Below are 21358 nucleotides of genomic sequence, written 5' to 3'. Positions count from 1 at the left end.
CAACCAGCCTCAGGAGCCACAAGCAACCAAGTGCAGCATCAGCCACGTCACTCCTTGTGCATGCAACAGGTCAGAGGAACCGTTATGCTTTTGATTCTCCCCAAGGACCTGTGGCTATTTTTATGTTTCTCCTTTCTAGCCTGTGTGTGTGCAAATAACAGGCTTATGTTTTCTTGGTTAGAGAATCTGGAATGATACAGGAATGAAAAGCTGCATGCAGTATTTTAAGGAGGCCAAGGAATTTCAGCGCTTTTCTAAACACATTGTGACTTTTTCAGCATTCAGCCAAAATGATATTAATTTCCTACACTTCTAAAATGCTAGATTTCCTATTCACTTTTTTTTTTTTTTTCTAAATGGTGTTTTTGTATAAAGGATTCTGAAGACTGGTCAACTAAGCTCATTCAGAATATGCCAGGATGCCTGAGTTTGTTTAGCAGACTGATGCCCTGCTTAAATCGCAGCTTAATCAGAACAAGACTGGAAATGTGCTATATAAAAAAGGCCCATAATTGCAAACTTGTTGACTCAACCATGGTTAAAAGAAGTAAATTCAAGTGACCTGGGTTTAAACTCAACTCATCTGAAAAAACAAGTCAGAGAAAATAAGCAACATATCTCCCAGATGAAATAATTACTTAATTAGTGACAGTAAAGTAACTAGCATCTCATCAGTTTGCTCTTAAAGAGCAAACAAGGCATCTGGCAAACAGGTCTTGGTGAGTTGAGAGATATATTTATGACAAAAGATAACTACTAATAACAGGAGCTATTTCACGTTGAACATATGAGAGAGTGAAAGCTGAAAAAATATTTCAGAAGGACCTCAATTATTTTGTGACAGCTAAAACAAGCATTTTTTTTAAATGTCATCAAGCCTTGAAGATGAAGTCATGCTCCTTCTGCCTGCCCCAAGATTCCTGCCTTTTGCGTTTAAAAACTTCAAGGTATTTCAATAGGCATGTATGTGAATTATCTTCAACCTCTTCCTGATGTCTTAGTAAAAAATTACTTTTATGCAGCCAGTGCAGAACTGGAGTTAGAAGACCGATTCTTTGAAATCTGAAGTATACTGAAATCTTGACCAAGGGAATAGGCTTTGTAAAATCGGCACCCTGTGGGGGCTTATAAAGAAAAACCTGCTGGGTCATGAATACCAGAGTGGTAATAAGTCCATGAAAAATTGTTGGTTCAGCTACTTTATCTGCCCTATTCTTTTGTACATGGTGTACAAAATGCCTGGTGTTTTACCAACATCAGTGTCAGCCAAATCAGATTCAGTTACCTACAGCAACAGATGTATTAAACTGCTTATCCAAACCTCACGTGTTCAATTCACAGGATGCAAACCCCACCCTATGCAACAACATTTTGAAAACCACAAAGTTTGGGCTGGGGCCAGTGTGCCACATGACGACACCACCACTAAGGACAACAGACATAGCCCAGGCTGAAGAAGGTAACCTGGCCTCCACCATCCTTCCTCTGCCTTGTGGTTTAATTCACCCAGCTGGAAATCCCACTCTGTGGGTATTCAGAAACTGGGAGGCAGTTTCAGCTCTGGAGCCTGTGCATGTGCAGTCTAATGCAAACTGTTTATCCATGTTCCCCAGTTACATTTACTTTCAACCAGCACTCGTAAAAAAATCAGTCTCTGCTTCTATGTATTTTCTCTGCTTAGTGTAACCCAACCAAGGTACTTGCACAAGATCTAGCGCAATGAGGCTCTAGTTTTGACAAAGTATTTCTGATGCCCTTTAGCACCACCCAAGGGATATGTAGTCCCAACAAGTGTCTTGCCTTGTTTTTGTAGCAAAAGGGTGCTGGCTAGAATGCACTGGATAGAGCTGCTAAAAACATCGTCTGTTTAAGCAAGGGGGGATGAGTGGGCTCAGGATCAGTTAAAGTACACACACTTCTGCACTATCCTGACATTTCAATGTGATAGTCTCAATTACAGATGGCAGTTTCTATTAAAGGAAAAATGCACAGAGCGTAAAAACAAAAAAAAAATTTCTGGATCTGACAGGTCTCAGGAAGAAATCCCAGCTCCATGCTAGCAGCATCCTCATTCTTGCTCATGAAGGCTTGACCTGCAAGGAGGGGGGAAAGCCTGCTATGTCATTAATCACTATGTCTTTCAGATATCTTACTCTCCAAAGAAAAACAGTTAATATACAGCACTCTGAAAACCAGGAGCAGCACACAATCATGCTTTGCCATGACTGCATAAGTATGACATAGTTGGACAAAGAAGTCTTCCCCCCCCCCCCCCCCCGCCCCTACAAAAGCCTCAAGGATTTCAGCATCCTCTCAGTAACTCATGCAATCTACATAAAGCTATTTTTTGCCACAGGCGCTCAGTGCTATGTGACTGAGCACTCTGGAGTAACACTTCTTGGTTACACTTATTCTTGGCAACCAAACAGCTGCTCCAGGGCTTGCTCATAAAACAGGCCCAGAACAGGGGGAAGTGTGCAGGAAAACTACCCAGGACAGGCTTCCTCAAAGCTTCACAATAGCCAGAGAGTAAGGGATAGTCCGTTTCCTGCAGACATATTTCCTAACTTTCCAGGCAACTGCTACATAGAGTGCTGAGCAGTGTCAGCGATGGCAATGACATACGCTGAAGAGCTGGGCTGCCTGTCTTCTGGTTCATGGGGCTGCTGAAGACACGGACCATATTTTTCATTATGCAGACTCCAGGGGATGAGATCTAATTTCCAGATGAGAGTAATATTTTCCGATGAGTGCCTTAAGTCAGGAAGTAGGAATAAGGTGTATTTATTCAATTAAAGAGAACACTGAAATTGATTTAATAAAAAAAAGGGAAATAATAATGCCTTGCAACACCCTAGCGAGGCAGCTGAATATGATACACATTGGCAGGTAAAGGGGAAAAAAGATAATGCACATGCAGGGTTCAAGGCAGGGGAGCTACCTAAGCTTACGGCAGCTGAATACACTAGTAGGATTTGGTTGCATGTTTGGGAGGAGGGTCCTCCATTCCCTTTACCCTTTGGTAACAGATATTCTGAGAGTGGGGGAGAGGAAAGGTAGGTGAATGCCACCAGTACCTGTCCTCATCAAATTTCCTAAATGAGGTGCTGGTCTCTACTTCGTGTTTGCTTTGAAGGAAGCGCTCAGGATGCTATCAGTACTCCCATCCAGACAGATTTCACAAAGAAGGACAGCACTTGAGCAAAGAGTGGGGCCAACATGGTCCTGAGACCTAAGAGGCGTTTCCACCAAAAGCAGGCCTTCCTGGGAGAGTCTGTGCAGCCTATCAGCACCACCACATGCCATCAGCAGCGTGCTGTCAGTTACTCACCACTAAGAAAATGTATTATTCAGATTAAACTTAAAAAATAAGGCATGCCAGTTAGTGTCCAGTCATGGCTATTTTGGACAGACATCAAGGGATCCTCACTCCCATGCAGTCTCTCATACAGTCTTGTGTGCTGGGTAGGAGCTTCTTGGTGCTCACCTGGAGCAGCCCCGGACACTCCCTGAGCCCAAGAGGCCCCACTGAGCATTCCCAGTTACTGCTGCCTACAGCTATGGGCTGCTGGCACAGGGAGAGCTCCTCCTCCTCATCTTACCCAGGCCAAGGCAAGTGAGGGAGCCTGGCTCTACAAACTGCAACACAACGGCATCTCCATCTGTATGAACTAGGCCTTACTTCTGAAATGAAAGTAATTTGATTTGCCCTTTTAAAGAAAGTAATCTTACTTGATATTTTAAAATATTTTTAATTAAAAGAATAAAAGGATTACTTTTTTTTCTACTAACCAATCTAGAAGTATTTCTAATTTAAAAAAAAAAACAAACCCCAAACAAACAAACTGAAAAAAAAGGTCAGTCATTATGTAAATCTCCTGTGCTACAGACATGCCTAGCTGCAACCTTATCCTTGCACATGCAAGGCTTTCAGCACTGCAAAGCTGTGCTTGCTGCACAACCACCACAAGGTAATACTGTTTCAGACCATGATTAATATCTCAAAATAACAGCTCATATTGCTCTGGCCAACTGTCAGATAATACGCTAGTAAGACAGCATAGAATTAATTCAGAAAGCAATTGAATCCTCCATGTGACAGCTCAGGCAAGAGCTAAACCAAGTGAGCAGCTCGCTTTCTCTAGCCTCGTCCACTGCTAAGGTGCAATAGCAATAATACCTGATTTTTTTTAATGATAGTCCGTCACCAGACATGCAACTGCAATAAAACTGGAAAGAAAAGACAAGATAGTAAAGTAGCAGAAAAAAGGAACACAGACGAGAGGACTTGAAAGAGATGGGAGAAAACAAACCATCTTCCTAATCTTAATGTATTTTTAAAGGAGTATTTCCTGCACCAATATCTTTCCAGACTGAGGGATGAGAATATGGTTTTGTCTAAAAAAAGGCTCATCCAGTGGCCCTAAAAGTCTCCTGTGATACCCAGAAGGTGTCTGAAAAACATTGAAGGAAAGATAAAGTTCACACTTACAGGACAGGCAAGATGGCAGAGATAGCATGGAGCATGCCAGCAGCTCTCAGGGAGTGTCACAGTGTGAACTTCACTGTAAACATCTAATTCTAGAGACTTCTTGTCTTCAGACATCCAACAAGAAACATCCCCCTTATGCCTGGGAGAGCAAAAGATGGAGATCGGCTGTTTGGCTTTAGCAACCAAATTCCCTAAAACATACTGGTTAACACTTCTTGCTTCCTTGGCAATGCTCTGTGCCTTATGTTACAAGGTTGTTTTTCTTTTTAAATCCATAGATGAGTGCACTCACAAGCCCATCTGGGGTCAGGATGGAGAGCATGAAGCTGCAGTTAAATGTCATCCCACAAGGCTGTAACTAAAACAAAGCTGAACTCAAAATTAAACAAATCCGTACTGCTACAGTGAGGTGTTCCTCGCAAAGGAACTCACTGCTCTTCTCACTGCTTAACATTCAGGTGAAGATGAGTTTTGAGTTATTCTAACAGGTGTTTAAGAAGAGTCTCACTGTATCACAGTCAGTGGGATCTGAGTGCAGATTTGAATAGTTTATTGCATAAGGATGGGTTTTTCAGTTGTCTCAAATGAAAAAATAAGTTGTAACTTATAGAACTACTGTAACTTATGCATGGAAAAATTTGATGGTATATGTGGACAGAATCCAAGTAACATTAGAAAACTTTTTGCTTAATTTCTGCACCATATTAAAAGCCTGATTCTTAGATACTTCAGAAAAGGCTCATTAAAGGGCTCTAATATTGTTCTCTGCTAAATTATGTTTTATCACTCCCTCTCTCCTTGCCTATTCTTATCAAAGTCACCTACTCTGGTTTTCCAACTACCTACACAAGAGTGGTGAAGAGAAACTTAGTAAAAAAATTAATTATCTATATTTTCATCACTGACATACATTATTTTGTTTACCATACACAGAATTCAGAATTTGTATTCAGCTGCACCATGACTAAGATGACATCAAAAAGGTAAATTCAGATGTTACAGCTGTAGAAAAAGAGCAATGATATACAAAGAAGCCAAAGACCTGCAACCACACTCAGAGCCTTGTGCCACTACTGGAGCATCGTACCACTACTGGAGAAACAAGCACTTCTACATGGCTCATTACATAGGAATAATAAATGCATAAAAATACTAGCAGCTGCTCTTTTGGGTGGACCAAACAAACAGCCAGGAAGGTAACTGATAAGATGCAAACTAACATTCTTTGCAATGTTGTTCTTGTCAAGATTCACAAGATCCACAGAAAAGGGACTTAGGCGTGTATTTCAAGTCACACAGACAACCCCACAGTTTAATGGGGGCAAAGTGAAGGCGAAGAGTGATTTTTTTTTCAGAAAGATAATTGTCAGTGCCAAAAAAAATCAAGCTGAGTCAAAGATAAATGCACAGCTTTCTCTAAAAAGCAGGTTTATCCCAGCAGTAACAGCACTCAACATAGAATCATAGAATCATAGAATGGTTAGGGTTGGAAGGGACTTTCAAAGGTCATCTAGTCCAAGCTCCCTGCAAGGACCAGGGACATCCACCCTGCACCCACGATCCAGGGCTGTTCCCATGACACAGCTCCCCCAGGCTTGGCGGGAACACTTCACATAGGATGAGCAGAGAAAACACAGCAGAGCACCCGTACTTGTAAATCAACAATGAGAGCTTACCTAAACAAATGCATTTTTGTGTGCTGAGATGGGAACAGACACAATTTGTCTTCTATGCATACAGCATCCTTACAGTTGACTCTTAATTCTGCATCTCATTGGGCTACATTAGCAAATCTACAGCACAATCAAGACAATACAAAAGCCTCGCTGCAATGGATAAACAAAACAAATGCTTCCAGTTTTGCAGACATTTTACCGTAATTATATTTTAAAACAACCTATTAGTCCATATGGATTTTTCAGTGAATGAATCAAATATCTACATAACATATGGTAAAGACACTACTATGAACAAAATAGCATATGGTCACCACATTTGACCTTCAGTTGCCCGCCCAGTCACAGACATGTTCATTGGGGATGCCTGCAGTCCCAGCCTGCCTAGGGAGATGCCTGTTGGACAAATTTTGGTTTCACTTGCTCAGGAGCACAAGAGTGGCAAGGCCAGTGTTTCCCTTTGCCTTAGCAGCAGCCAAGAGCTGATGCCCAGGGGAAACAGGAAGTATCAGGAAAATATCATTGCCCTCCTTGCCAGCCTCCCCGGCAAAAGGCAGTGCATTTGCATGTAATGATAGCGTATTTGAGGTGATGTATTTAATAATCCCTGTAATCAGACTGAAGCTCAACTCTAGCTCCAAAAATTGTGAACAGAAATAGCTGTGGCTTAGCCTCAGCTCCTTGCAAAGAGCAGCCCACCTGCACCAGAAGCTGATGGGAGGAGCACACCTTTGTATAAGGCACAATTCAGACATCAACAAAAGCAATGTAGTATTATATGGCTGCTCATTATTTTTGATAAGAGAAAGCAAATAACATCTGTGTGATATAACTCTTTCCAAACAGAACTGAACAATAGGAGCAAAAGCTCTGGCTTTTAAGAAGTCTGGAACATTAAATCTCAGCTCTGATTTAAGGTCAGTTCTTATTTTTCAGTCTAAAGTTCCTTTTCTTGCTATATATACACATATATTCCAAGCATGAGTAAATTGCCTTGGATCTCAGTTCACCCATTTCTTTGGCAATCATTTTACATTTGCAAAAGGATGAATAAAAATAGCCCAGAGTCTGATATAAACATCTTTGACTGTAGTATTCAACATCCCGTGCTCCTCAAGCTAATCCTCTCACTGTGATTAGCAGAAGAACAGAATGGTAAGGAGGGACTTAAATGGGCTTTGGCCTCAACTTGGGTTCATAGCCCAGATCGGCTCCTATGCTTCTTGCGTGAGTAGCCCAAACTGAATTTCAAAACTTCCTCTAATTAAATACATTCAAAGGATTGCTAGGAAGAAAAATAAGGCATGTCAGAAAGCAAAAGATGTTTATAGGGTGAGCACTCAGGGTGAAAAGAGTGAAATTTTCGGTGTTGGTGGTGGTGTGAGTGATGCACTTACTAGAAAAACATGGCAATGTGTCTGTGCACACCGAAGAACACACCTGGGAAGCAAACCAAAGTCACCTTCAGTGTCCAGGGCAAAATCAGAGCTTCCAAGAGGAGGCGACACTTATCTATCAGCATCTGGATTTTAGGCCTGTTTAAAGCACAGTATGTTATGCCAGGAGAGTTACTGCAAATACCTTAAAGCTTCTGTTCACAAAATATGTTGGAGCTCAGCTCCAGTCCCATTGCTTCCCAGTTCCCTTTCAGTATTTACCTTTTACTCACTCGTTGCTAGTAAGACAACACTATAAACTATTCATTATTTAGAAGGCTTTGTTTTCAGAACTCGTCATTGCGCAAGTTAGCTCTTCTGAGATTCACCTAGACCCACCTAGTTAAAACTAACTAAACCCACTGACCACACACGTCACTCTTGGTAGCCAACAGCGATTCACATGTATATTAAAATAATCTCATTTGCTCTGTGGTGACACATAGCAGCTGTTTAACAATGAACAGCTACCAGTTTCCCTATTGGCCCCCCTCTTTATCTCCTCCTTCAAGTTTATCTGCACCTTCCTACCAAAAAGTCTGTTCAGGTCTGAATGCATTGTTTCACGATCCAGATGATAATTTCATTCTGAAAACTGGTTGAAAACTATTGGATCCTGTTATGAAGCCAAATTTTCATTACTTCTTACTAAAGGTAGCCAAGTTATGTTAAGAAGCAGAGCACTTTATTTGTTCCACCTAAGATGTTAAAAAATAGAACAGAGCGATAAATTAACTTTAAGCAGCAACTTCAGCTTGGGAAACTCCATACAGTTGTATTTCAATTGTACTAGGTGGAGAAAAAAAAATTAAATTGAAGAGAGGAATAAAGTACAAATGCAGTTTTATTATTAGGAACTGGAGCATCCTGCAGACAGGAAAAATGCGTGGAGTCGGCCTCTCCTGAAACAACTATCTGATCAATATCCCTTGTTGAGAACCTCTGGACAGCTTCCTTACACACACCCAGACTCTCAGAGAAGCAGAGGTCCTCTATGTCTCTGGGAGCACCTTTAAGCAGCCAGGCAAATTCCTGTATTTTCGTAGGATTTTAGGCTACAGGACTGCAAAATAGCCTGCAAGAACATAAATAGAAAAGCCACATTAAGCATTAAGGAATTGGCTTTGATACTTCAGGAGTCCTAACAGAAGACATTTGAACAGGTGTTTTTACTAGGATTTTAAAGTTGGAGAAGTTTAACTTCAGGAAATATGTTTTAAAGGATTGCCAGCAAACTCTGTGAAGGCAGGAGGGAATCTAGGTAAGCTTGCACAATTAACCAAGAACAGATCAACTGTTTAACACTGATGTTAATACCAATGTCATCAGTGCCTGTAGGGACTATAAGGAAGTATTCCATCCTGCCAAACATAGGTGTTTGAGTTCATAGACAGCAAAAATGCACAGCATGGAGGAGGATGCTGCTGGTGGTGCATGAAACCATGAGATTTCAAAATAAACTAGACTTTCTAAAACAGAAGTGCATTGTGTCTGGAATAACAGCATCCAAGTACAGCTGGAACACTATTGCCACACATCTTGTCTCCCTAAGGACCCACAAATTGGTGCAGGAATTTGAACTGGCGAATTCACCTCAAGAGCAAGTAATTGGATATTTGACACAATGTGGCAGTTTGTCAAAGTAACATGACCATAGCATAACATAGCACCAGTAAGATAAAAGGCCTCAGACACACATCACAGAAAGCTTATAAAAACTAGGAAGTAAAAGGGTTTTTTTTTCAAGGAAGGTAACTTAACTGGCTGATTGTCCATGTAGTAGACTCCTAGAGACAAATTACAATTTAAAAAATACTTTTGAATTTGATTTTGAGCTGATTTGTTGTTTTACACTTCAAAGACCTGCATTCCTCTGGGACCATCTTTGTGTTCATATCAACTGTTGAAGACTTCCCCTGTGCTTGACCTCGGCATTCAGCATTCAAGCATTTCAGATATATCCAGGTGTTGACTAATGTCCCTCCCTTCTACAAATACGGGTGACTGCTGGCAGAACTCAGTCTGGTCATCTCAAAGGCTCGTGCTATACTAATTTTTCAGACACAAGAATAAACAAAACTTGATAGGTATAAATTGACATTATTTGCTGGCCTGGGGCACTTGACGTTAGCTGGGGCACCAGAGACCTTTTCCCATGTGAGTAGTGAGCCCTCTCCTCGCAGGCCCCACTTGCTGGGATGTCTCCGAGCCAGGCAGTGCCCCACGCCTGCTGGAAGTACTGTGCTTGCCACTAGCCAGGAACACAAAGCCAAAGACAATGGGCTTGCAGGGTGCTGAAAAGATACAGCAGCTGCCACTCCTTTTTCAACCTGCTCTAGAAAGTGATGGTTATGGATATACTGAAACAGAGAGGTGCTTGTTAACTTGATGAACATGACTGCATGAAGCTGTGGTTTTAGCCCAGTGGTACAACACTCAGGGTGAATCAATGTACCCTACTTACTTGGGAACAGAAATAAAAATCAGCTTTAGCCTTTGCAAAGAGCAGAATTAACTGATTTTTTTTTTCCTTCTTGCTGAAGCACTTCCTTAAAATGAGTGGTGAACAAGCTTCCTCAGACCCCATCAACCTGCCACAGCCGTGTGCACAGCCACTCGCCGGCCAGCTGCATGTGCAGCACCCACCACATGCCACCATGTTGACAACTCAACTTGCTCTTTTGTCCAGATTCATTTCCAAAGTGGGGGAAACCCTCTCTGTTGGCTTTGAGCTGTGAACATTGTTTCTCAGACTTCCATTAGTACTGACATTTACACAAATTATGTATTGGAGAGAGAAAAGTTTTTCTTTTTATGATAACGCAGACGTGGTTGATTTTTCTTTAAAATATGATCTAATTGTGAAAGCTGCAGTGAGAGCACAAAGAGTCTCTGATAGCTCAAAGCTGTGATGTTCAGTCTTCCTTGCATGGTGCACATATTCAGGCACAGAAGAGATTGTCAATTTTGTGCCCCAGCACCAAAGATGAGGCACTTTGCATAGTAACAAAAGGCACAGCATGAAGTAACATCAAAGAACAAAGAGAGAGTAAAGTGCTAATAAGAGATACCAGAGCAGCATTTCTGATGGCATATCACACCTCATTCTCTTTATGGCCATTTGTGCTGGTTTCCTATTGCCCCTTCTAGTCTGAAGAAGTGCTTGAGTTGTCTTTATGGTTCAAGAGAAATCCTGAAAGAAGGTTTCAAAGATTAAGCTTTATAGAGGCCTTGGAACTTTTATAGAGGTCTACAAATGTGCTGACAAAATATATATATATTGTTTCTATTTTTCTCTCCATCATCTTCTAAAAGAAGTCTTGCCACAAAATTTGTTAATGGGAATTTGTTCATGAGCTGCCCGACCATGAAGAAAGACGACTAGCAATATAATGCTGAGATAATTTGCTATATTGCCCTTCACTTTTCATATTTAGAGATTATACTGCTCAGCCCATATCTTCAAAAAGAAAAAATTACAATTTTAGTAGCATGCCTTTAAAAACTAGTTTAAACTTAAGAATTCTTTCTAGGCTGCCCTCACCCCCCAACTCCCCCCCCCCCCCCAAAAAAAAAAAAAAGAGATACAAAAATACATTTCTGTCTTGATACTAGAATTATAGTTAAACATGTAGGGGGTAACAGGAGATGGAAACAGGAGTTATTCCACATTTCACTTCAATAGCCATCTACCCCAAAGCAGATGCGATGCACAGAAGCAGGTCTATTCTGTGTGATAATACCCTGAACCACTGAAATTCTCCACTTCCATTCACTAATGTTTGAGAGAAGTAGTATCATTGATACTGAGCTAAAACCAGAAATACCTAGAGCTAAATTGCAGTGATAGCGAAGGAAATCTAAGGCTGAGGAGAAGGCAGCCATTAAACAAGGGAATTGTCTTTTCAAGGTTTGTAGATGTGGATTTTAGGGATCACAGTCCAATTGTCAATAGAGAGCGCAGTCTTGTGCTACTGTCCCTGTGAGCAGGCCCACTGAAAACTTCAGATGGGCTATCAAGTTTTACAGACCAGTGAGGTTTGTCAATTGCTGTAGTCCACCTTGTGCACTTTTACATTAAAAGTAGAGAATGAAAGGCATCTTCTAAGCCGAGTTAAGTCTCTTTAAGTATTTGCCTCTTTCGTACTGTAAATTCTTAACTAATATGTTACATACTATGGATAAACTGAAGATCAGCTGTGATACTGGTTTCCTCTTTAAAACTTACCCTTTGCACTCGTCACTGAGCTGCTGGTGGTGATATTTACCACTCCCAACACAATTCTGACGTTCGTTAGGATTGCAATGCTGTACATGAGCCAAGCAGGTTTAAAATCTTTTCTCGGGCTACTTCCATTTCCAAAGCTTTAAAATTTATTCTTCAGGAAGAAGATATCTCTTTGTCAGGCTGTCACAAGCCACCACACAGTCTCTGGAGAATGCACGCATCCCAAGAATGTACTGCCAACCAACACAAAATGTTCATCCTGGGCACGGAAGGATGCATGTGAAAACACTCGCAAATCTCTCCTAGTGTCTTGACCTGAGGAAGGAACCATCATTGCCATCTAGGTTCTCATATGTAATTTCTATTATGACACTTTATTATGAAAGAAAAATTAAAAACAGATTTCCAGCAAACTAAATGTGCAACGTTGATAAATAAATCCTCATAAGTTTATCCATTAGATGAATGTTTTATTTTGACTTCGCTGAGGGCTGGCTGATTCTAGCCCCTCCTTTTGTCCCATAGAACAATTTCTACTTCTTGTCCCTCCAGGTGCTTTGTCCCATGACTCCAGCTATAAAGGTATTTACTCCAGGAAAAGACACAAAATATGGCAGAGAAGACTGGTGGTGGCTAAGGGACTCCGTCTTCAGTGAGCTTCCTCAATGTGCTGCCACCCCTTAGGAGCAGACTTAGTAATCACTGTCAACAGGGGTTCAGGGCGTCACATGCCATCTGCCGCCTTGTCATAGTTCAGCATCAACTGGGACCAGACTATGCAGTCTCTTTCACTCCCCCCACCTTCTAAGGGAACAGGGAGAGATAATATAAGAAAAAGGCTCAAGGTTTGAGGTAAGGACAGGGAGAGATCCTTAAATTACCGTTACAGGCAAAACAGACTCAACTTAGAATCATAGAATCATAGAATCATAGAATGGTTAGGTTTGGAACGGACCTTCAAAGGTCATCTAGTCCAACCCCCTGCAAGGAGCAGGGACATCCCTGACTAGATCAGGTTGCTCAGAGCCTCATCCAGCCTGGCCTTGAACATATCCACGGATGGGGCTTCCACCACTTCTCTGGGCAACCCGTTCCAGTGTTCTATAACTCGCATTGTAAAAAATTTTTTCCTAATATCTAATCTAAATCTAGCCCCCTCTATTTTAAAACCATTACTCGTCCTATCACAACAGGCCCTACTGAAACTTGGGAAAAACTATTTGTTTATTATTAAAAACAAAGCAGGATAATGAGAAAGAGAACAAGGTAACCTCCCCCCACTCCTCCCTCTACCTAGGCTTAACCTCTCTACCTCCTTCCCCCGCCCCCCGAGCGGCACAGAGGGGAAGAGGGAACGGGGGTCGCGGTCAGTTCATCACACGTTGTTTTATGCCACTGCTTCGTCATCAGGGGAAGAACTCCTTGCATTCCTCCCATGCTTCAGCGTGGGGTCCCTCCCACTGGCTGCAGTCCTTCAAACTGCTCCGGCGTGGGTCATCTCTTCCACAGGGTGCAATCCCTCTGGAGCGGCTGCCCCAGCGGGCCCTCCACGGGCCACAGCCTCCTTCAGGCCTCCACCTGCTCTGGCGTGGGGTCCTCCACGGGCTGCAGGTGGATCTCTGCTCCTCTGGAGGCCTCCATGGGCTGCAGGGGCACAGCTTGCCTCACCACGGTCTGCAGCACGGGCTGCAGGGGAATTCTGGCCAGAAGCCGCATTACTCCTCCCCCTCCTTCTTCACTGACCTTGGTGTCCGCAGCCATTCCTCTCACAAGAAATTCTTCACAATCGGCTCAGGCAGATCCTCTCAGGTTCTCTTCACATCTCATCTCGTCTCCACTTCTTGCAGCGGCCAGGCCGGGCTGAGTTGGGCCCAGTCGGCTGCCCGGCGGGAGGCCAGAGGGTGGGGCCTGCAAGGCCCACAAGGCTTGCGCCTCCCCCTTTCTGCCCCTGCTCAGCTTCTTCACATCTTCTCCCTTTTTTTTTTTTTTTTTTCTGTTTTCCCCTTCTTAAATATGCTATCGCAGAGGCATTATCATGGAACATTCTGCTACCAGTTGGCTCGGCCTTGACCAGCAGCGGGTCCACCCTAGGCCCGGCCAAGTCCACTGGACAAAGGGAAACAACTTCTAGCAGCTTCTTACAGAAGCTGCCACCGTAACCCCTCTCACTAAATAAAACCAGAACACTCCCGCTGACAGATCAGCACATGGAGCCTGAGAGAGCTTTGCTGCAAATGGAGAGAGGAGCTGCTCCTCCTTGCTCGCAGCAGCAAGCCTAGGAATCTAAGGAATGGACATGCTTTGGGATTTCACAGCTGCCAGTTCAGAGAAGAGAAGGAAGAAGAAATTACAGTTTGCCTAAGAAAGCCCTTTTGGATGAATTTTGGAGGACAATCCCTATTTACTCATTGATGACAGCATGTCCCGGAAAAGATCAAGGCAGAGTTTAAAAACCTTCAAAAGTGAAGATCTAAGATCAAAACCCTCCAACACAATGACCCAAATACACTGTCACAACTTTTCAACACAGGATAAAAAATGCAAAGCAGAAATAGCAGCTTCAAAAGGAAGCCATGAACAACACTGATATCCAGAATAGACCAAAGAGACAGATCGATAGAAAAAAGTTTTCAGCTGTCTCCAACAGTTGAAACGTCCTGGGAGTAAGTTCCCAAAAATATACTTTCAAATGCTAGCAGGTAAAACCTACATTCATCACAACATGGTAATCCGTGAATCCAGTATGGCTGCACTGAAGCCCTCCAGAAAAAAAAAAGTAGAAAATAAGTATAGAAATGAAGCAAAGAGGGTAGGGGAGAAAGACTGTGAATGTTTTGGTCTCAGGTAGAAGCATGAGGAAGGAGGGAAGCAACTGAGGCTTTTACTGCCTACACAGCTGGCATTTTGTTGTGGTTTGTTGTTTGTTTGGGTTTTTTTTTTTTTGTTTTTTTTTTTTTTTTTAAAGGCAACACTAACATCTTTGTTCATGCATAGGTATAATCTGGAGGTTACCCTTTCCTTCTGCTGCAAAAATTTCTACTGCTTCCGCAGAAAATCCTTCTGGACCAGCCGTTCAGTTGTGACCCTCCTCATAAGAACTATGTATAGTCCACTGACACCTGAAAAACTTTGCAAAATCATGCAAACTGCCTTGCACAGTTTTTCCAAATGCATACTGCAGATTCCCAGTCTGCAATACTTGCCCTTGTATTTGACTTCAGACTGGTCTCCTGTGTCCAAGGGCTGACTGAACTCTGCACGCTTTCCTAAATTATGCCTTCCCAGAGCTTGGATTCAACTATGTCCACAGTATCAGAACTCACTCAAGCTTTCATGAGCACCATTTTGAATTTCAGTGGTCAAATTTGGGTGGCGTTGTTGAGAGTTACTTTTCTGTCTGTCTGATCTCCAGCTGCTGGAAGTGCTATGAAGGAAACAGGTGTCCTAGCTCACAAGAATGGCTCTTCAGTCTTATATCAGTCAAAACCTATTCTCTATTTTTATCTTCCTATCATATTAATGACTTTTCTGTCTGAGTTTCCATTTCCACCAGGGTATGACAGGAAGTGCTATGTAAAACTTCCACTTGCCATCTCCATTTTGAGAAAGTGGCAGCACAAGGAGGCTTCTGAATACTCCATCTTCTGCTGCTCATTTCACTCCTAATGCTGGATGTTTTCAGTAAATAATTGGCTGCAAGTTGCCCAGAGGAAGTCAGCTTCACACAGCATTCAAGTCCTGCCTCATCAGTGCTGGATGCAACCAGAAACTGCCATGGCACAGAGCAGAGCTCCCTGAAAGTACAATTTTCTGCGTACAGACCATGAACTCCTACAGGAGCGCATTGAACCTAAAAAAATAAATCATCACAGGTTAACCTGAAGAGAGTACTACCCGTTGGCTTGTACACCTCCATGGACGACATTTCAAATCAGTGAACTGGGATGGGTGGATGCTTCCTGAAGAGGTTGGTGGGGAAATGCTGTCTCAGTCCTCATGCAGCATTGCCAAGAGTGAGGCGCTGCATGGGCCCCAGACAAAGCTGGGAGGAGGCAGGAGGAGTACTGGTAGGTGACAGTCCAGCTGCTGAAACCTGCAATGGTGCTGGAAACCAAGATCATGAAAAAAGGACATGTTTGGCTCTGTTCTGGGGGACAAATTTCTGCATACCTAGGGGCCATAAGCACGGTGAGTGTGTAGCGTATTGCTCATTGTTATCTTAATCAAGGAATTAGCTGGCTGACTCCAGAAGTCCTGAGTGTTTCTAGGACCTTCAAAATATCTCCAGGTTTTGTTTGAATTGCTACCTACCCACTGCTTTCAGCTGGCAACATTCAGAGGGATGAGGAAATTATCACAGCACCAGGAGGAAGGCAAAGACATGCCTGAGATAAAACCGGCCTTTTAAGAAGGCCAACAAGTCAGATGTGGAAATGCCACACACAATCATTAAAACCCTTTTCATACTGTACATGTTTCTTTTTTACATACACGCTGGTCTAATTAGGGAGAGGGAAAAAAGCTTTCCTTGGTGAGGAGAGCAGCTGAGGTGAGCTTTGTTTAAAAATCTCTTCTCATTGCAATGGGCTCCCTCACCTCAAGTTTTGGACCTGCTCTTCATTAAACAAACTACTTGCAGGAATGAGCAGTGGTTCTCCTGGAGAGAAATCCTGCACAGTAAGTAGCAGAAAAGACCATAATCATAGAGCCAAATGCTGAGATACACAACAAATAAACCCCACAAGAAAAAACATCTGCGTGCTGCACACAGGTGCTTTCACCTGCAAGCCACATGCTTGGCCATTTAGAAGAGACAGAGCAACTCCTTTCTTTTCCATGGCTTTCTACCATCATGCATCTTATGGAGTCCAGAGGCCAAAACCTCTGTTTAATTCCCTTCATCTCACTTAATTGACGATAAGCATTTTTTAAAATAATAGATGGGATTGTATTTATGGGAGGCAGCACCTGCTCCATCAGCCCTGTCTCTCTATAACTGCAATGCTGATTCGTGGAGGCCAACACCAAGAGGAGAAATCTGGGTGTACATTCGGAGAAGCAGTTGTCGGCTTTTGCACAGCACTTCGCTGTTCACGGTGCTGCCCCACGTGTCCGGGCAGATCAGTATGTGTCTAAACTCCTCCTGCCTTCAGGGAAATAGAGGGGAGGACAAGCAAAAAAGCATAATGAATTCTGCAGGTCACACAGTAATGAGTAACACAGCTAGGAATTGTAAATATTGTGATTTTTACTCAACAAAATGTCAGTTATGCTCTCTTTGCTGCCAGCGGACGCTGGAGGAGCCCTGGCTCGAAACACTCTGTCACAGAACAGTTACTCTGAGAGCAGCTGCAACATTTTGTTGGTCACTGGTGACAGCACTACTGGTGGAACGGTCCCGTCGCTCCCAAAAAGCACCAGGGACTCCTGCCCTAGCTGGAGGAGGAATAATCTGAGCATTATCACTTGGTTTCACGGGACTCTTGTAAATGAGGCAAGCATCGTTAACACTGCTTTACGAGCAACAGTGTTTCTTGCCCAAGGTTACAAATGTCCCGTGAGGAAAGAGCAAATAACGTAATTTAACTTCACCAACCCCTACAAACCACTGCACAGGAGTACAACTTTCATGAAATCTTGCAATAACTTCATGTTCCTGTTAAAGTCCCAACAGTCATGTAGGTAGTCATGGGAGGGTCTCAGTCCATGGGGAGTTTGAGTGAGCCCACAGGTCAGAAGGGGACCCCACAACCCACCAGAACAGAGCCTGGTGGGGGGAAGCTCATGTCCCAGGGCTCTGCGCACACCATAGATGCTCAAAAATGTTCAAAATGAACACCTCCTGTTTCCTTCCATCCCCAGCAGAAACTTCCCTCAAATCTTTTTTCTGTCATTGCTCAGGCCAAAGACAGCATAGTGAAAATGCTCCAAAAGCAAGCGACAGCTGCCTGCGTTTTGGATACAGAAGGGTTTCCTCCTTCTCCTGTCATGGGCCTGGGCCCAAGAGCGGTGTGGGAGGACAGGCCCAGTGTGCAAGAACACCTCTGCATCATTTCTGAGAAAGGGAAGACTGTGAGTAAAAGCAGCGATTCACTCCTCAGCCTCCTAGCACTAAAAAATGTACATAGTACATAGGCATTGGTTCATGGAGCTTGGATTTATTAGGGAAAAAAAAATCTCAAAATCTGGAAACTGGCTACTAAAAAACCAGCCTGGGCATTGAAATACTGCATTTCTCCCCTCAAACACAGTATGAAAGCCAAGCAGGGAAGACACACAAGCGCAGCAGACCTTCCAGGAGCAAGGCTAATAAACAGCAACCAGAGACTTCTCTGTCACAGCAAGGAAGATTGAAAACTGGAGAAACATATCTCAAGTGATTCATAAGATTAAATAAAAAAGTGATAGCACTGGGAGAAAGAATCCAAGAGGAGTTTTTCTTAAATTCCTGGATTGTTTGTAGTAGGGTTAAGATATCAAAAGTGCTGCAAACTTGGATTGCATGGGACAGATATGAGCACTACAGGGCCTCAGTATTGTTGTTTCTGGGGACATGGCATCAGATGGAACGCATCCTCTGTGTGGGAAGATACATGCATGAAAACACAGCTTGCTGTATAACTCAGCTTTGCACATACATAAACATAGACACATTTTTTTAAAAGAATACCTCATCCCCATTGCCACCACTGTATGCATCTGTGTATAATTTCTGCTGAGGCAGAAAATAAGTGAAACACTCTAGATGCACATATAAACCATATAAGCCCACACACCTGGGGCAACACCAAATATGTGTCTAAGTACTGAAAACCACTTCCAAACGTTATTTCTTCAGAATATTGTGGTGGTTTGCAGTAGTGATTCAGTGAGATGCTAATACTGCTTAGCATCTGGCTCCATTTCAGGTATAATATTTACACAGACAAAAAGTAAAAAAAAAATTATTAAGTTTGTACCTTTTTTTTTTTTTAATCCAGGCTCAAAGAACCTGTCAATCACAACTGTGAATCACATAAAAGCAAAACTAATGCCACAATAATTTTCCAGTCCCCGGAAGAGGAAAAACACGCATACATAATTGCATCTTGATATGAAACAGTGTGAATATTTCAGCTGTCTCAGTGAGACACCTAATTCAGCCCCCTCAGCTCTGTGGTACCCAGGCTCTACACAGTGTTCCTCACAGCTTTTGCTTAAAAAAAATATCACTCTATCCACATCCTAGCACCTTCCTGTCCCAAGCTTTAGTTTATATTTGTAGAAAATATTTAAGTAGTGGCTTTGAACAGTAGTTACTAAGGATCACCTTTCAGAAGTCTGGGGTGACTGCTCAGGTAATCACTGCGTCTCATCTGCCCTGCTCAGCAGAGAGCACCTGGGAATCCTTTGTGTGATGCTGCTCAGGGCTGGGAGCAGCCTCCGGTCCTGCCACAGCAGCACAGTGAAACCACCACCCTGGTTTCCAGGGTTTTGGTTTCCAGCCAAACACCTGCTAAACAACAGCAAACGCTACTGCTCAGGTCGCTGAGAAACCAGGGTGCCTCATGATTCTTTCAGGCTGTAAAAGCAGCATCAGTAGAGGTTTATGCTTTCCTCAAGAGGGCTCTCCACCTCAGTTTATATAAACAGCTTGCCAGTTTTACAAAATCAGGAAGGAAAAAGAAAAAAATACAAGAAACCAAAACAAGAGAGACAATACCTGTTGTAACTCCATCTACTGTAAGACATGGTCCTGTTGCTGCCAACACCATCCATCTCTGGCTTGGCTACGCCACTTCCAGCATCACTCGCCTCTCGCAGTCTCCGGCTGCCAGGCTTGGAAGTAAAACACCTGCCTGAAGACGGGCCCACCACGGGGATGCAGATGGATGCCTCTGGCCTTGCGTGGCAGGACCAAAATTCATCACCGAGCAGCAGCTTCACATCGAGCTCTCGATGCACGGAGCAAACCACTGCCCACGCTGGGGAGGGAGGGATGAAGGAAAGGGGAGGGTCCTGGGGTGTCTGCCAAGGAGATCAGCGGCGGGATGCTCTCAGCCACCCAACAGACACAAAGGCGCTCAGGTAATAAACTGGAGCAAGGGTGCTAAGCTGCTTAAGAGCTACTCAGAGAAACTGTGCTCAGGAGCAGCTTGCACGCCTCCTGCTCCACCACACGCGCTTTATTTATTTATTTATTCTGGTTGCCACAGATACGGGTCCATCACTCTGACATCAGCCGTCTCTCACCCCAGCGTGGTCCCTGGGTCTCACCAACGTGACCCTGCAGGCAGACCATGATCACATCCCCTGTGTGCAGGGGCAGCGCTGGTAGCCAGCTGTGGTCAAGCAGCTCTGCAGGATCACTTCCCTGTGGGGAACACAGCCCCACCACACTGCCTACCGCAGCCCCTGCATCCAGGTCAGTTTGCAGACTTCTCCAGGGGTGTGTCAGAGTATGACAAAAATGCTTTGCATACCCCATTTCAGCACACAGCTCCACTTTGCCCCAGAGCCGGGGGTCAGTGTGGCATCCGTCGAGCTTGGACATGACTCTTGCTGAGCACAGGTCTCAGGTGTAGGACCAAGATCCAAGCCATGCTTTGTGGCTTCCACCTGTGTTTCCTCAGTGGGGACCAGCAAGGCTCAGTGTTGGGGCCTGCGCCGAGGACCTGTGGGTCTCGCGCAGGGGAGTTTCACATTTCTGCCAGCTGCAAGCAGCACAGGGTCTGCTTTACTCCCAGGTGCCCCATCCATGCCTGTGCACTGATGGGAATCAGATATTGCTTGCTTACTGAGTGTTTTCTAATCAGTTCTCACTACAAGGGGACTGTGAGACAGCAGTTCAAACTGAACCACTTTACAAAAAAAAAAAAAACAAAAACACACACAAAATAAAAAACCAAAAAAAAACCCCCAACTTCTTTCAAGTCTGCTTGTGATTTTCCTTTCAGGGAAGAGAAAAAAAAAAAAGAGTTAAAAAGAGTTCAGCAGAACCTGGACAGCATCTCTGCATTTTCAAGCTGCTTTATTGAACAAGTCTGCCTTCAAACAGTGTAGTGGTTTCTTGCATCTCCTCTTAAAATCTTTGCTTGCCATCAGTTTCCCAGTGCCACATATTTGTGGAGTTTGGTTGCCAAGATGCACAGCTGTGCAATGATAGGTACACCGAGACAGCTGGATCATGATCCTCTGGACGGGGCACCCTTCATAGCTCCTACCAAAAAGTTTGGTTTGGGTGGCCGATCTCAAAAGCAAGCCTTAGTGATGATGCTCAGTAGACATGATCAGGGTGAGGATGATGTCTGCAGGGTTAGGTGCAGACAGACAGAGGTTTTTCTCTCCAGAAGCCGCTTCAGAGCTGCCCAGACATCACTGTGCACAACTGTGCTCAGGACATTGCATGCCACTCACGGCCCCAGGGCACCACACTCTGCCCCATGCTTTCTTCTTGATGTCAGGAGTTGCAGTTTCCCAATGCCCAATGACACCATGGGTGCAGGGGGCTGCTGAGAGATCTGACTGTACCTTGGCCAAGAGAGGT

At 43.7% G+C, this 21358-nt stretch overlaps 1 protein-coding gene across 3 annotated transcripts in view; it reads right to left on the bottom strand.

The window, feature by feature from the left end:
• TUB (TUB bipartite transcription factor) overlaps window positions 1-19774 on the bottom strand; it is a 173292-nt gene extending 153518 nt beyond the window's left edge. For 2 of the 3 annotated variants that reach the window (XM_086747949.1, XM_086747950.1), the window contains exon 1: window positions 19535-19774. In XM_086747949.1, coding sequence (XP_086604075.1) covers window positions 19535-19590 — 56 coding nt within the window. In that variant the 5' untranslated portion in view covers window positions 19591-19774. The remainder of the gene's footprint in view (window positions 1-19534) is intronic. The other variant, XM_086747953.1, reaches the window with a different exon arrangement.
• Between the last annotated feature and the right edge of the window lie 1584 nt (window positions 19775-21358).

The sequence above is a fragment of the Chlamydotis macqueenii genome, chromosome 5, assembly GCF_036417535.1.
Source record: "Chlamydotis macqueenii isolate bChlMac1 chromosome 5, bChlMac1.mat, whole genome shotgun sequence".
NCBI lineage: Eukaryota > Metazoa > Chordata > Aves > Otidiformes > Otididae > Chlamydotis > Chlamydotis macqueenii.
This window is presented reverse-complemented; position numbering and strand designations above follow the sequence as displayed.